Below are 12,771 nucleotides of genomic sequence, written 5' to 3'. Positions count from 1 at the left end.
ATGTGAATGTTTTTAATTTGTCCATGGTCATCTGTTTCAGGTATACTCCATCTTCTCGCCAGGCTGGTCAAGAGGAGGGGAAAGAATGGCTGCGTTCACATTCTACTGGAGGGCTCCAAGACACTGGAAATCAGTCTCCCCTGGTGTCGCCTACAGTTATGTCTTCCTCTGCAACTGGCAAATATTTCTCTAATTTAGGCAAGAAGGAATAATTTGCATTGTTACTTCATTATATTTTGGTGGAGTCATATCCTCCATTAATTTGCAGAAGTAATTCATATGTGTTTCCAATTAAGTTTTCTCATGTCAGTTACAGATTCTGCTGGGGGTTTTTGAGGAGGGTTTTTTTTTTGGTTTTTTTTTGTTTGTTTTTTTGCAAAATTTTCTCTTTCACCAGTCTGTCTGTCATTTTCCCATAAGTTGAATCTTTCAGAAATGTTTTAGCTATTTATTTCAAAGCAAACGTTGCTGAAAGTGGCTTGGTTTAACAAATTATGTGAAAGATAATAAATTTTGTTTTCTCTAAAGAAACATTAAAAGGAGAAAAAGTCTTCCCCTTAAGAGCCTTGGAAACCGACTTTTCAAATGATAATTCCCTGTGTGTGAGAGAGGAAAGAAAAGAATATTTCAAATCATGGCTAAAAAAGTTCTGTATCACGGAATTATTAATTTAAAAATATAAATACATGTTGGTGTATTAGGTAATTGTAACTGCTGCAACTAAGAAAAAATGGTCAGAGATGTACAACTTTTCCTAGTCCAAGGGGTTTACTTGGAAATGGTACGTTGAAAAAAATAAATTTTATTTTCCTTTACATGTAGTTAACATTATTTATAGGAAGTAATATAATTCCTCATTTAATAATTTACCATTCAATTCTGAAAAAAAAACATTTTGTTAAGAACCTCTGGAATCACATTTAAAAATGTGAAGCCACATTTGTCCCTAAAGCCACAGTGGTTTTAATTGTTTATAAAATATAGCCAATATGTCACTTCATTCAATAGATTTTCCCTAGAAGCTCCCGTTACTTGTCCCAGCTTCTGCCAACCTAGCAGTTCGAAAGCATGTAAAAATACAAATAGAAAAATAAGGATCACCTTTGTTGGGAAGGTAATAGTGTTCCATGCACCTTTGGCATTTAGTCATGCTGGCTACATGACCACAGAGACGTCTTCAGATAGCGCTGGCTCTTCAGCTTTGAAACGGAGATGAGCACCGCCCCCTAGAGTCGGGAATGACTAGCACATATGTGTGAGGGGGAACCTTTACCTTTACATAGCATTTCACTCAAACATATTAATATTTTTGTTTGATATTGCAGTAAGTCCAACAAATTTATCCCAGTTCAAACTTCCTGGACCTAGTATGATGAGATCAAACAGCAACCCTGCACAAGATTCTTCATTTGATCTCTATGATGATTCTCAGTTGTGTGGTAGTGCTACATCCTTAGAGGACAGACCACGTGCAATTAGTCATTCCGGTTCATTCAGAGATAGCATGGAAGAAGGTAAGAGGATGTGAAGCAATGTAGAATGAACAATTACTCAGAGTTTATGCCATAATTGGTGTTTATAGATATATTAGAAGCAAATCATAGATTTTAACTGATTTTTGTTTCCTATCTGCTTGGAATTCACTCTTATTTTTATAATTCAATAGCTTTGGGGAACATAATACTCTTAAGCTTATCAATAATTAGTCACTACATTCTTAAATACAATAAGCCTATTCTGTCTTTCATGAATATTTTCATCATTTTATCACTTTCCTTTGTTAAGTTTCAGCAATTGTACTTTACCTTTTCTGATTCTTCCTCAGACAGTTTTCATAACCACACCTGTTACCAAGTTGCTGAAGACTTTTAATCAAATCAAAATAAAATAAAGTGAAATCAATCTCTATTATCATCATCAATCTGCTGCTCATCAATCTGATTTTCTCATTATGAGTGCTGATTCCTTAAACACACATTGCATGATTATACAAAGCATTGTTTTTGTTTATACTAAGGTGTTCCTTCTGTTTTTCTGTATAGATCTGGCAGCATCCCAGATTTAATAGGCACTTGATTCTGGCACCTGCAGCAATCCAAGCTCTTTTTGTTCTGTGCTTTCAGTAAACTGAATTGTTTAGAGAAACACAGAGATAGCAAAATTTAAAAATCACATCACTTCAATGATCCAAGTGGCCTTGCTTAGTAGAAGCCTAATAGTATGCAAAACATTAGCAATACTCTGGGTCATTTTGTGTTAAAAGAGCAGAATAACTTGCAATAGGGGCAACCCTATGCTCCTATTTTAGCTATCATGGGCCTCAACACTTGCTACTTGCATTGCAAAAAATTCACACCAATGGATGCTTTATTCTCTGAAATAAATAACAGGCACCGGAATTCAGTGTAAATCAAGATTCAGTAAGGTATGAAGGGTTATAGCCCTCCCTGTTCTTCAATATAATAATTCCAATCTTGGCTAAATTCTTAATCCAACAATGTTCTCATCTTGAATTTTTGATTTTACTTTTTTAGTTAAATGTGGCTGCTATGTCTCCTTTTATTCTAAGCTTCACATGCAGTTAAAATTGTTTTCATATGCTGTATTATCAAAGTGATACTTTTAAAACAGAATCCATCTCACTTACAGTGGAAGCTGTCTGCCTAGCAATAACAGCTTTTATGTTCCATGAAATGTAGAGTCCATTCAGCAATTGCCACTTTCTGTATTTGCTGTACCAAAAATTGCTTTACCAAAGGGTGACATTCAGAGCTGTTTTCCTATCAGAACAAAATAAATGATGATGTTGTTTACTGGCAAAACTGCAATGTATTACTAAAATCTCTGTGTACAAGTGTGGTTTTTTTTAAGCAGAGAAAAACTATTGTGTGGAATAAAATATATATTTCTAAACAGGCAGTCTCTGTAATAGTCTTCTCTTTGGAGACAATTGCCTGGATTTAAAAAGAGATGTTCTGTTATTTGACAGGGAATCCCTCCTGTTGCTTTATCAATGTTATTCTAATACCAATTTTGGTGTTTCTCTTTTAGTACATGGATCTTCATTATCACTAGTTTCCAGCACTTCTTCTCTTTATTCCACAGTAAGTCTTTAAACATATATTAAAAATCTTGGATGTTGTGGATGCTGTGTATGGTTTTTAAAATTGGCCTGAAAACACATTAACATCTGAATTGATAACTGCCTTGATATTATATGCACACACAAAAAAGAGGTTCTGATATACCCAGAACCTCTTTTTGTGAAGATGACAGAATTATCAATGACTTGTTTGATTAGAGGAAAGACAATAATATATTAGTGACTAGAAACCCTTTATGAACTTTTTGCTGAAAAAAAGAAAATAATGAACTTCTTATTTATAAGTTTGATTATTAGAAAGCATAGACTATAGACAAAAGATTATTTTGTAGCCTTACAGAGGCTATTATTAGAAAGCATAGACTATAGACAAAAGATTATTTTGTAGCCTTACAGAGAGAGAGAGAGAGGATAAATTAAAATTAAAATTCCATTCCTTTCCTCTCCTCTCCCTTCCCCTCCTGTCCCCTCTCCTTTCATTTTTCTTTATTTGCACCTTTTTACTTATTACTTTATTGTAATCATTTATCATTGATGTTCTTACTTTTTTTCAAAATGTGTATTGCTTAAAAAAATTAATAAACTTTTATACAGCATATGTAATGGGAAACATATTGACGCCTGACAAGCTAAGACACAATAAAAAAATTCTTACTGCTGTTTGAATGTAACACCTTCTTTGTGGTTTCAGAAGCAATATGCCCTTGCTTTCTTGAACTTTTTCTGGAATCTTTTGTTGTTTTCCTTCCTTCCCTTGACAGCAAATTGTTCAAAATTGTTTGCTGCTGCTATCGGATGTGCTGTACCTTTCTGGCTTGTTTTTGTGCACTTTAAAGATTAAGTGGCACAGTAATTGGTCACTCAGTGGATTGCTTTTCTTGTACTGAAAGAGCTTTCCCAATGCAGGAAAACGCAGTGTTGCTTTGACAGCCCAATTTTCAAACTTGGTATAAAGTGATTTATGGCGAGCCAGGTTGTAGGTGTTTTTAATTATTAGTAATACTTTTTCTCTTATGGAGGAAGTTTGTTTTGAGCTTATATGTATCAATCAATATGAAGTTATGACAGCTCATCACTAAAATTTCATTGTATACTTCATTCTTTGAAACTTGAGTATTTCAAGATTAAAAAGAACCACCACCGACTTCCGCTCCTTCCGCCAAAAATTGAAGACACACCTGTTCCGATTGGCTGGCCTGGCATAATCATAACTGCTACCTCCTGGCAAACATATTTCTTAACTGGCATTTTAAGGGAATTGTTTTTTAAATTTAATTTTATGGGATATTTGTAGGGGTTTTAAACTATTTACTCAGCTGTACAGTTCTGTTAAACCTTTTTATCCTTCTTCGTATTTATTTATCTATTTAATAATTTTAATTGCTTAATTTTATAGTTATTTATATGATGTATTTCTGATATGGACTGTACACCGCCCCGAGTCCCTTTCGGGAGAGGGGGCGGTCTATAAGTGCTCAATAAATAAATAAATAAATAAATAAATAAATAAATAAATAAATAAATAAATAAATAAATAAATAAATAAATAAATAAAAGTTTACTACATACTGGAGATTAATTGCTTGGTAATCCCCAATATGAATGTACATTGTTAATGTAAACTGGGATCCAGTCACTGGAAAAGGATGCTTCTTTTTCATGCAAGCCTTCCTTGCATATTAAAGTCACCTGTGTGTTGCCCAATTTTTGAAAAACATGGTTACTGACTCCTTAAGATTACAAACTTGTTAAAAACATATACAGTATAGGTCCATTTGTCTATGAATTTTGAGATCAATATGGATTAAATTACTTTTTCGAAACGCAAGTTCTATTTTTATTGTCTTTCCCCCATATATTCAGGCCATCAAACAAATTCTTCTACATGAGTTTCTCATGTAATGATTTTATAATAAGGCTCTTGGGGTAAGAATGTTTAATGTAGTTGAAGAATCACATTCTAAAAGTTGAATGTCACAATATTTACACAGTAGTTAACATATTTTAGGTGTAGTTTTTTTAAAAAAAGAGTCCTATGCTTATTTCAGAATATTTCTTTTTTCTTTTGTTCAATTGTGTCCAATTCTAAGAATCCCTGTCTGATAATTGATGGTTCTAAGTGCAAAATACCATGCTTGAAATAGCTAGAAGTGGAGGAGGAGCTTCCAGGAGGATGGCGGTCAGCCTCTGAGCTCCGTGTCTTTTCGGGGCTCTTTTTGACCGGGCTGGGTGCTGCTGGTCCTTAGACGAACTGGAGGACCACGAACCTACCCAGGGTCCACCCTGGCGTATTTCAGGACCTTAATGGTCCCCCAGGGTGACCGGACGGCACAGGAGAGTGGAAGAAGCAAATCGGTGCTTTTTGAAAACCAGTAGTGAGCCGGGAAATGGCGGTCGGCGTGCGAGCATGTCGGCTTATTCCGGGAGACTGCGGGCGTCGGCGGCTGCTGGAGCTGGCGTTTTGGCGGTTACGATCAGCTTGGTCGGCGTTTGCGGGCGTTTGCAAGCCACGGTAGCTTCGACAGCCTGAGGTGAGATCAACGACGCCCTGAGCGCCCTGAGCGGCTAGCGACAGGGATACGATGGCGTCCTCACTTGAGAGAAGGCGAAGGGAGGCGGGGGTGGCAGAGGCGGCTTGGAAGATCATCGGGGGCTCCAAACATCAGTCCCCGACCCGCTGGACCGGCTGGGAGCCCCGAGCCTACCAGAAGCCCAGTGGAGGTCTTGGGAGGTCTGAGCTGGGCGTGAGACATTGTAACACTGAAACATGGAAACATTGTAACATCTGAGTCGCCTGAGTTGCTGGAAGGCGCCGGAGGCCGGCAGAAGGTGTGGATTGAATAACTGTAGCCACCTGAAATGTGGATTGAATAACAGAGGCCGCCTGAAATGTGGATTGAATAACTGAGGCCGCCTGAAAGGGCGCTTAGGCGACGCTGGGGCTTGAAAGGCTCACGGGGAGCTGCCGACACCACCTCCCTCCCAGTATGGATGATTAGCTTGTCTCTGTACAAACTTTGAGGACGACTTAACCCCTTACCATCTGGGGCATGAAAGGACTATGGGGAGCTGCTGAGCCCCCCCCCGCCTGCTATGGACTATCTGCTCACTCTCTTACGGTTTTTAAGATCTGCCTAACCCCCTACTATTAAGAACTGTAGATTATAGGCCTCACTTATTTTTAACCACTTCTACCTATTTCTCTACCCATCTCTCTCATCTCTTTCATCTTGTAATCTTGGTTGCCGTTCTGTTATGATTTTTAACGGGCAGAGTTATTTAACACCTTTAGCACCCAGTAACCATCTTTAGCCCGATGTATTTATGTATCTATTATTTACCATTTATTATGTATACGAGGTCTGACCTTATTTTGATGCGGGAGTCCCCCCTCTCGCAGCTATGGCCTCCTGCCCTCTCAAGGGCCCACCTCGAGGACGGGTTCATTAACCCAGAGAGGTGGAGGAAGCGCACACTGAGGGGTTTTTTAATTAATTGTTTTTTAAAAGTTGTAAGGGGTTCCAGGGGTGGGGGGGGGAAGTCAGGAGGGATGGGAGAGCCAGGCACCTAGGTGTGGTCGAGGGGGGAGGGAGCGGAGTGGGGGAGGAGAGGGAAGATAGCATTCCTGTGCAGGGCTCCTTGATACCAACGGTCGTGGGGAGGGGCAGGTGCGAGGACAGATCAAGAGCACGTAGTCGGTTGGGAGACCGGGGTTTTTGGTCATTCCCGGTCGTTCGTACCAACCCCTGCAGACTAGGTGGTCAGGTTCTACAGACCCAAGGCCTGAGACTGATGTTATGCAACGCGAGATCCGTTGTCAATAAGGCCCCCCTCATCCACGATCTAATTTTGGAGGGGGTGCCGGACCTCGCAGGAATAACCGAGACCTGGTTGGGCCACGAGGGTGGTTTACCCCTCGTGGAAATGTGCCCGCCAGGTTATCGAGCATTTCACCAGCCTCGGGCCCAGGGAAGGGGCGGTGGGGTAGCAGTGATTATCCGGGAAGACTTAGAGCCGAGAGAGTTCACTGTGCCACAGACATCCGGGTGTGAGTCCCTTGTCGTGAGATGGGGCCCAGGGAGGCAGTTGGGCCTGCTGATAGTATACCTGGCTCCTCGCTATACGTCAGCGGCCCTGCCTGAACTCCTCGAGCTGATCTCATCGGTGGCGGTTGAGACCCCCAAACTGTTAGTGATGGGGGATTTTAATCTGCCGTCGATGGGAGAAGCGTCTGAGGGGGTTCGGGAGTTCATGGCTTCCATGACAGCCATGGACCTGACCCAGTTAATTCAGGGCCCTACTCACGAGGGAGGCCACACGCTGGACCTTGTCTTTGTCTCTGGCCAATGGACGAGTGATCTGGGAATAGGGGATCTAGCTATTATTCCCCTGTCATGGTCGGATCACTCACTTCTCCGGCTTGACTTCCCTGGTGCTACCCCCCACCGCGAGGAGGCGGAACCGGAAGGCATTAGATGGTTCCGCCCCAAGCGCATGATGGAACCAGATAGGTTCCAGACGGAGCTTGGGCCACCTCCTGTGGATCTGACCCGCCCTCGAGTAGAGGACCTGGTAGACGCATGGAACAGTGCGACTACCGGGGCCCTAGACCGGGTGGCGCCTTTGCGGCCTCTCCTGCGGCGACGAACCACCCTGGCCCCTTGGTTTACTGAGGAACTAAGGGTGATGAAACGCCACAAGAGACGCCTAGAGAGTCGTTGGAGATCCTCCCGTTCCGAATTTGACCGAGCACAGGCACGAGCCTATTTGAGGACGTACCTTGTGGCACTAAGAGCGGCCAAACGTCAATATTGTGCCGCTCTTATTGCGTCCGCAGATAACCGCCCTGCCGCCCTGTTTCGGGTGACTCGCTCCCTCTTGTTTGAGAGACCGCGGGAAGCCCCTTTACAGGGCAGAGCAGAGGAGTTTGGGAAATATCTACAGGACAAAGTCGCTCAAATCCGGATGGGATGGGCCCCTTTCAGTGGTCCAGTAGAGACGCCCGTGGCGAGTCTTGAGGGACCGCTTTGGGAGGAGTTTGACTCGGTTGCCATCGAGGATTTGGACAGGCTGCGTGGACGTCTGCGACCCACCACATGTTTATTGGACCCGTGTCCCTCCTGGCTTGTACTGGCATCCTGGGAGGTTACGCGCGACTGGCTCCTGGGCCTAGTGAACGCCTCGTTGGGTGAGGGATCTCTACCGGCCGCCTTGAAAGAGGCGGTGGTGAGGCCCCTGCTCAAGAAGCCTTCCCTGGACCCAACGGACCTAGCCAATTATCGTCCTGTCTCCAACCTTCCTTTCTTAGCGAAGGTTGTAGAGAATGTGGTGGTACAGCAGTTCCCACGTCACCTGGAGGAAAATGATTATCTAGACCCGCGCCAGTCCGGCTTCCGACCCGGGCACAGCACGGAGACGGCCTTGGTCGCATTGGTTGATGATCTCTGGAGGGCCAGAGATAGGGGTTGTTCCTCTATCCTGGTCCTATTAGATCTCTCGGCGGCGTTCGATACCATCGACCATGGTATCCTGTTGCACCGGCTAGAGGGGCTGGGAGTCAGGGGCACCGTTTTACGGTGGTTTGGCTCCTACCTCTCTGACCGGACGCAACGTGTGTTGGCAGGGGAGCAGAGTTCGACCCGGAGGTCACTCACATGTGGAGTGCCACAGGGGTCGGTGCTCTCGCCTCTCCTGTTCAACACATACATGAAACCGCTGGGCGAGATCATCCGTGGCTTTGGGGTGGGATATCATCTGTATGCTGATGATACTCAGCTATACATTTCCACCCCGAACCACCCCAATGAGGCCGTCGAAATGATGTCCCGGTGTTTGGAGGCCGTACGGGTCTGGATGGATGGCAACCGACTAAAACTCAACCCTTCCAAGACGGAGTGGCTGTGGCTTCCGGCCCCCCGGTTCAACCAGGTGCTTCCATCTCTGGCCATTGGGGGCGTGCAACTAGCCCCCATGGAACAGGTGCGCAATTTGGGCGTCCTCCTAGATGCCCGGCTGTCCATGGATGACCATGTAACAGCCGTGGCTAGGGGGGCGTTCCATCAGGTCCGCCTGATGCGCCAATTGCGCCCCTTATTGGACCGGGATGCCCTACGCACAGTCACCCATGCGCTAGTGACGTCTCGCCTGGACTACTGCAATGCTCTCTACATGGGGCTTCCCTTGAGATGCACTCGGAGACTACAGTTGGTCCAGAACGCGGCCGCGCGGGTGATTATGGGGAGGTCTAGATACTCCCCTGTAACACCTCTCCTGCGCGAGCTGCACTGGCTTCCTGTGGTCTACCGAGTGCGTTTCAAGGTTTTGATTATGATCTTTAAAGCGCTTCATGGCATAGGACCTAGTTACATGCAGGATCGCATCCTGCCCCACACATCCCTACGACCAATTCGCTCACACAGAGAGGGACTTCTCCGGGTGCCGTCCGCCAAACAGTGTTGGGGGGCGACATCCAGGAGCAGAGCCTTCTCTGTGATGGGCCCAGCCCTGTGGAATGACCTCCCCCGTGACATCAGGATTATTTCCGATCTCCGCTCCTTCCGTGTACAGTTGAAGACCCACCTCTTTCAATCATCCGGCCTGGCTCAACCATAATCTTTTCATATTCCTCCTGACTGTCTTTTTTAAATTTTAAATTTTTATTGTATATTGGATTTTTATTTGTTAATGGTTTTAATTTGTCTTAATGTTTTAATCTATTACCTCCTCCGTGCATGTATGTCTTTGTATATATGTATGTTTATATATGTCTTGGTGTACGCCGCCCCGAGTCCTGCCCGGAAAGGGAGCGGCTAATAAATCCAAATTTATTATTATTATTAGATATATATATAGGGTTTAATATTGCATACTAATTCCAATAAACTGTAGAGTCAGTTTCTAAAATTGTTACTGCACCAATGGCACCCATAACTGCACCAATGGCACCCATAACTATAGTTCATCTCCATGATATTTTTTTTAAATAATCTGACCTTAACTTTAACTTTACTTTATTGTCATTGTACATATATACACAGTTTACACATACAACAAAATTCACATAACACCCAGAGACCAGGCCCAACACACATAAAAATCCCCAAACACACTTCCACCCACACAAAAAATTCCCCGCCCCTAAACCACTCAAGCATCAACACAACAGACCAAGTAGTGCTGTCTAATAGCTCACTGATGGTGGCCCTTTAGTTCATTGTTGAGTGCAATTATAGCTCTGGGATAAAAGCTATTCCAAAGACATGCAGTCCCAGTTTTAATTGTTCTTTACCTTCTGCCAGAAGACAACAGTCTAAAAAGATTGTAAGCAGGATGGAAAGAGTCTCTGAGAATGTTATGCAACTTCTTTAAACAGCAAGATGCAAAAATATCATCCAGGGCTGGTAGCTGGAGCTCGGTGATATTCTGGGCAGTTTTAATGATTCTTTGTAGAGCTACTCCCATACCATGCAAGAATGCCATATGTCAGGACACTCTCAATAGTGCTACAATAGTAGGACAGAAGTAGATGCTGAGATAGATTTATCTTCCTTAGCATTCTCAGGACGTACAGCCTCTTCTGTGCCTTCTTCACAAGCATGTTAGCATTCATGGTCCATGAGAGGTTCTCCGAGATATAAATCCTCAGAAGTTTAAAACTACCAACGCTCTCCACCTCCTCGCCATTTATGTACAATGGTAAATGTACATCTCTCTTCCTCCTGAAGTCAATTATAAGTTCTTTAGTTTTTTGGGCGTTAAGTGTAAGATTATTTTCTTCACACCACAATGTCAGGCCTTGTACTTCCTTCCTATAAGCAGACTCATTGTTCTTATTAATGAGTCCCACCACTGGGACTCATCCACAAATTTAATAATTGCATTGGTGTTATTCAAAGGGGTGCAGTCATGTGTGTACAAAGAATAAAGGAAGGGGCTTAGCACACAACCTTCTAATGGCTTACTCATTTCTACTGTAACTAAATCCATCAACCTTCTGCTGGTCATCCTCTTGTTATATTCCAGCATTCTCTGGAGCACTAGATATTCAAACAGTGTGTTTGAAGTAGAATAATTTGAGGCTAGTCATTTGTGTTTAGAATGAAAACTCTAGGTTAATTTGTTTGTTAACTGTCCACAGTATTGTCAAGAATCTTCTCCAATAACAAGGTTTAAAATCATCAATTTACTTCTTATCCTGCTTCTTCAGTTCAACTTTCACTTTTATAAAATGTTTCAGGCAATACCATGGTTTGCAATATTCTGATTTTTTAGGTATAGACATACAGTATCAAGACATCTGAATACAATTTCAAGGGCTTCATAGATACTCTACCAAGTGCTAGTCAAGAGTGTATTTCTTGTTTGACTCCTCCTCTACTATTAGTAGTTGATCCTTAAAAGCAGATACTATCTACCACTTTAATATATTCATTAACAATTTTAGGCTGATTATTGTACCATCATTAATTTAGTCTTAGCTATATATAATTTACCGTTTCCCTGAAAATAAAACTTCCCTGGATAATAAGCCCTTTTGAGCACATTTTTCAAATTTCTTCCTGAAAGTCAAGTCAAATTATATGCCCTCCTCTGAAAATAAGTCCTCCCCAAAAATATTGCAACACAGCAGCAGCCATGAGATGATCATGCATGCCACCTCCTGCATCTCCTGCTAGGAAGACTCAAAAATAATAAGATCTCCCCCAAAATAAGGCCAAGCACTTATTTCGGGGGGGGGGGGGTCCAAAAGAAAATAAGACCCTGTCTTACTTTTGGGGAAATGCGATAGTCTTAGGTATATTTAATTTCAGGGGTCATTTATTACTGTGTTCCTTGGGTCCTTAACCTCGAAGGATGGAAGGCTGAGTCAATCTTGAGCCAGTGAGAATCAAACTGCTGGCAGTTGGCAGAATTAGTCTACAATACTGCATTCTAACCACTGGGCCACTACAGTTCTGAACTTTCAGCTATTAGAGTAATATTATCAGCATAGTGCAGATTATTGTTTCTTCATACAGCTTTAAAACCAAATTCATCTTCTTCCAATCTAGCTTCCCTTAATATTTCATAATATAATGATTGAATATACAGCCTGGTCTCAGTCCTTTGCCATCCTGGAACCAGTCTATTTCAACATATTCTGTCCATATTATGGCTTCCTGATTTATATATAGATTTCTTGTGAGAGCAATGAGATATTCTGACATTCTCATTTTTGAGTGTATATTCTATAACTTGATATGTTTGACTTAATCAAAGGGTCTTCTTTAATTAACGAAGTCCATGTTGACTTGTTTTTGGCATTCTTCCACTTTCTCAGTTATCCCGTGTGCAACAGGATGTCTAAAATCCATTTTTGAATTACTGGGTTCCTGCAATTTCTGTAATTTGTGTCTAATTCTAGAATTTTAGAATTTCTAGAATTCTAGAATTTCAGCAGTGCAGTTTTTTTTACATTTGGAGGTCAAATAAATTGGAGCTTTGCATACCTTAACACAAACTATTATGTATTGAAAGAAACCCTAATATATCATAAATGTATTGAAATTATCAAACCAATTATCATAGACCCTGGACTATTATAGATATGTATTAAAAATAAATAAATAAAAAGAAAATACAAACTTGAAGGAGAACGCAATTTCCCAACCATATTTTACATTGAAATG

The 12,771-nt window shown here is 42.1% G+C and overlaps 1 protein-coding gene across 1 annotated transcript in view; it reads left to right on the top strand.

Annotated features, from left to right (window-relative positions):
- Window positions 1–12,771, top strand: part of NAV3 (neuron navigator 3) — a 488,007-nt gene that overhangs the window by 432,876 nt on the left and 42,360 nt on the right. Inside the window, exons 19-21 of the mRNA XM_081956875.1 lie at window positions 41–198; window positions 1,326–1,514; window positions 3,052–3,104. Of these exons, the coding sequence (XP_081813001.1) occupies window positions 41–198; window positions 1,326–1,514; window positions 3,052–3,104 (400 nt within the window). The remainder of the gene's footprint in view (window positions 1–40; window positions 199–1,325; window positions 1,515–3,051; window positions 3,105–12,771) is intronic.

The sequence above is a fragment of the Natrix helvetica genome (assembly GCF_964273705.1).
Source record: "Natrix helvetica genome assembly, chromosome: 6".
In the NCBI taxonomy this organism is placed as follows: Eukaryota; Metazoa; Chordata; class Lepidosauria; order Squamata; family Natricidae; genus Natrix; species Natrix helvetica.
This window is presented reverse-complemented; position numbering and strand designations above follow the sequence as displayed.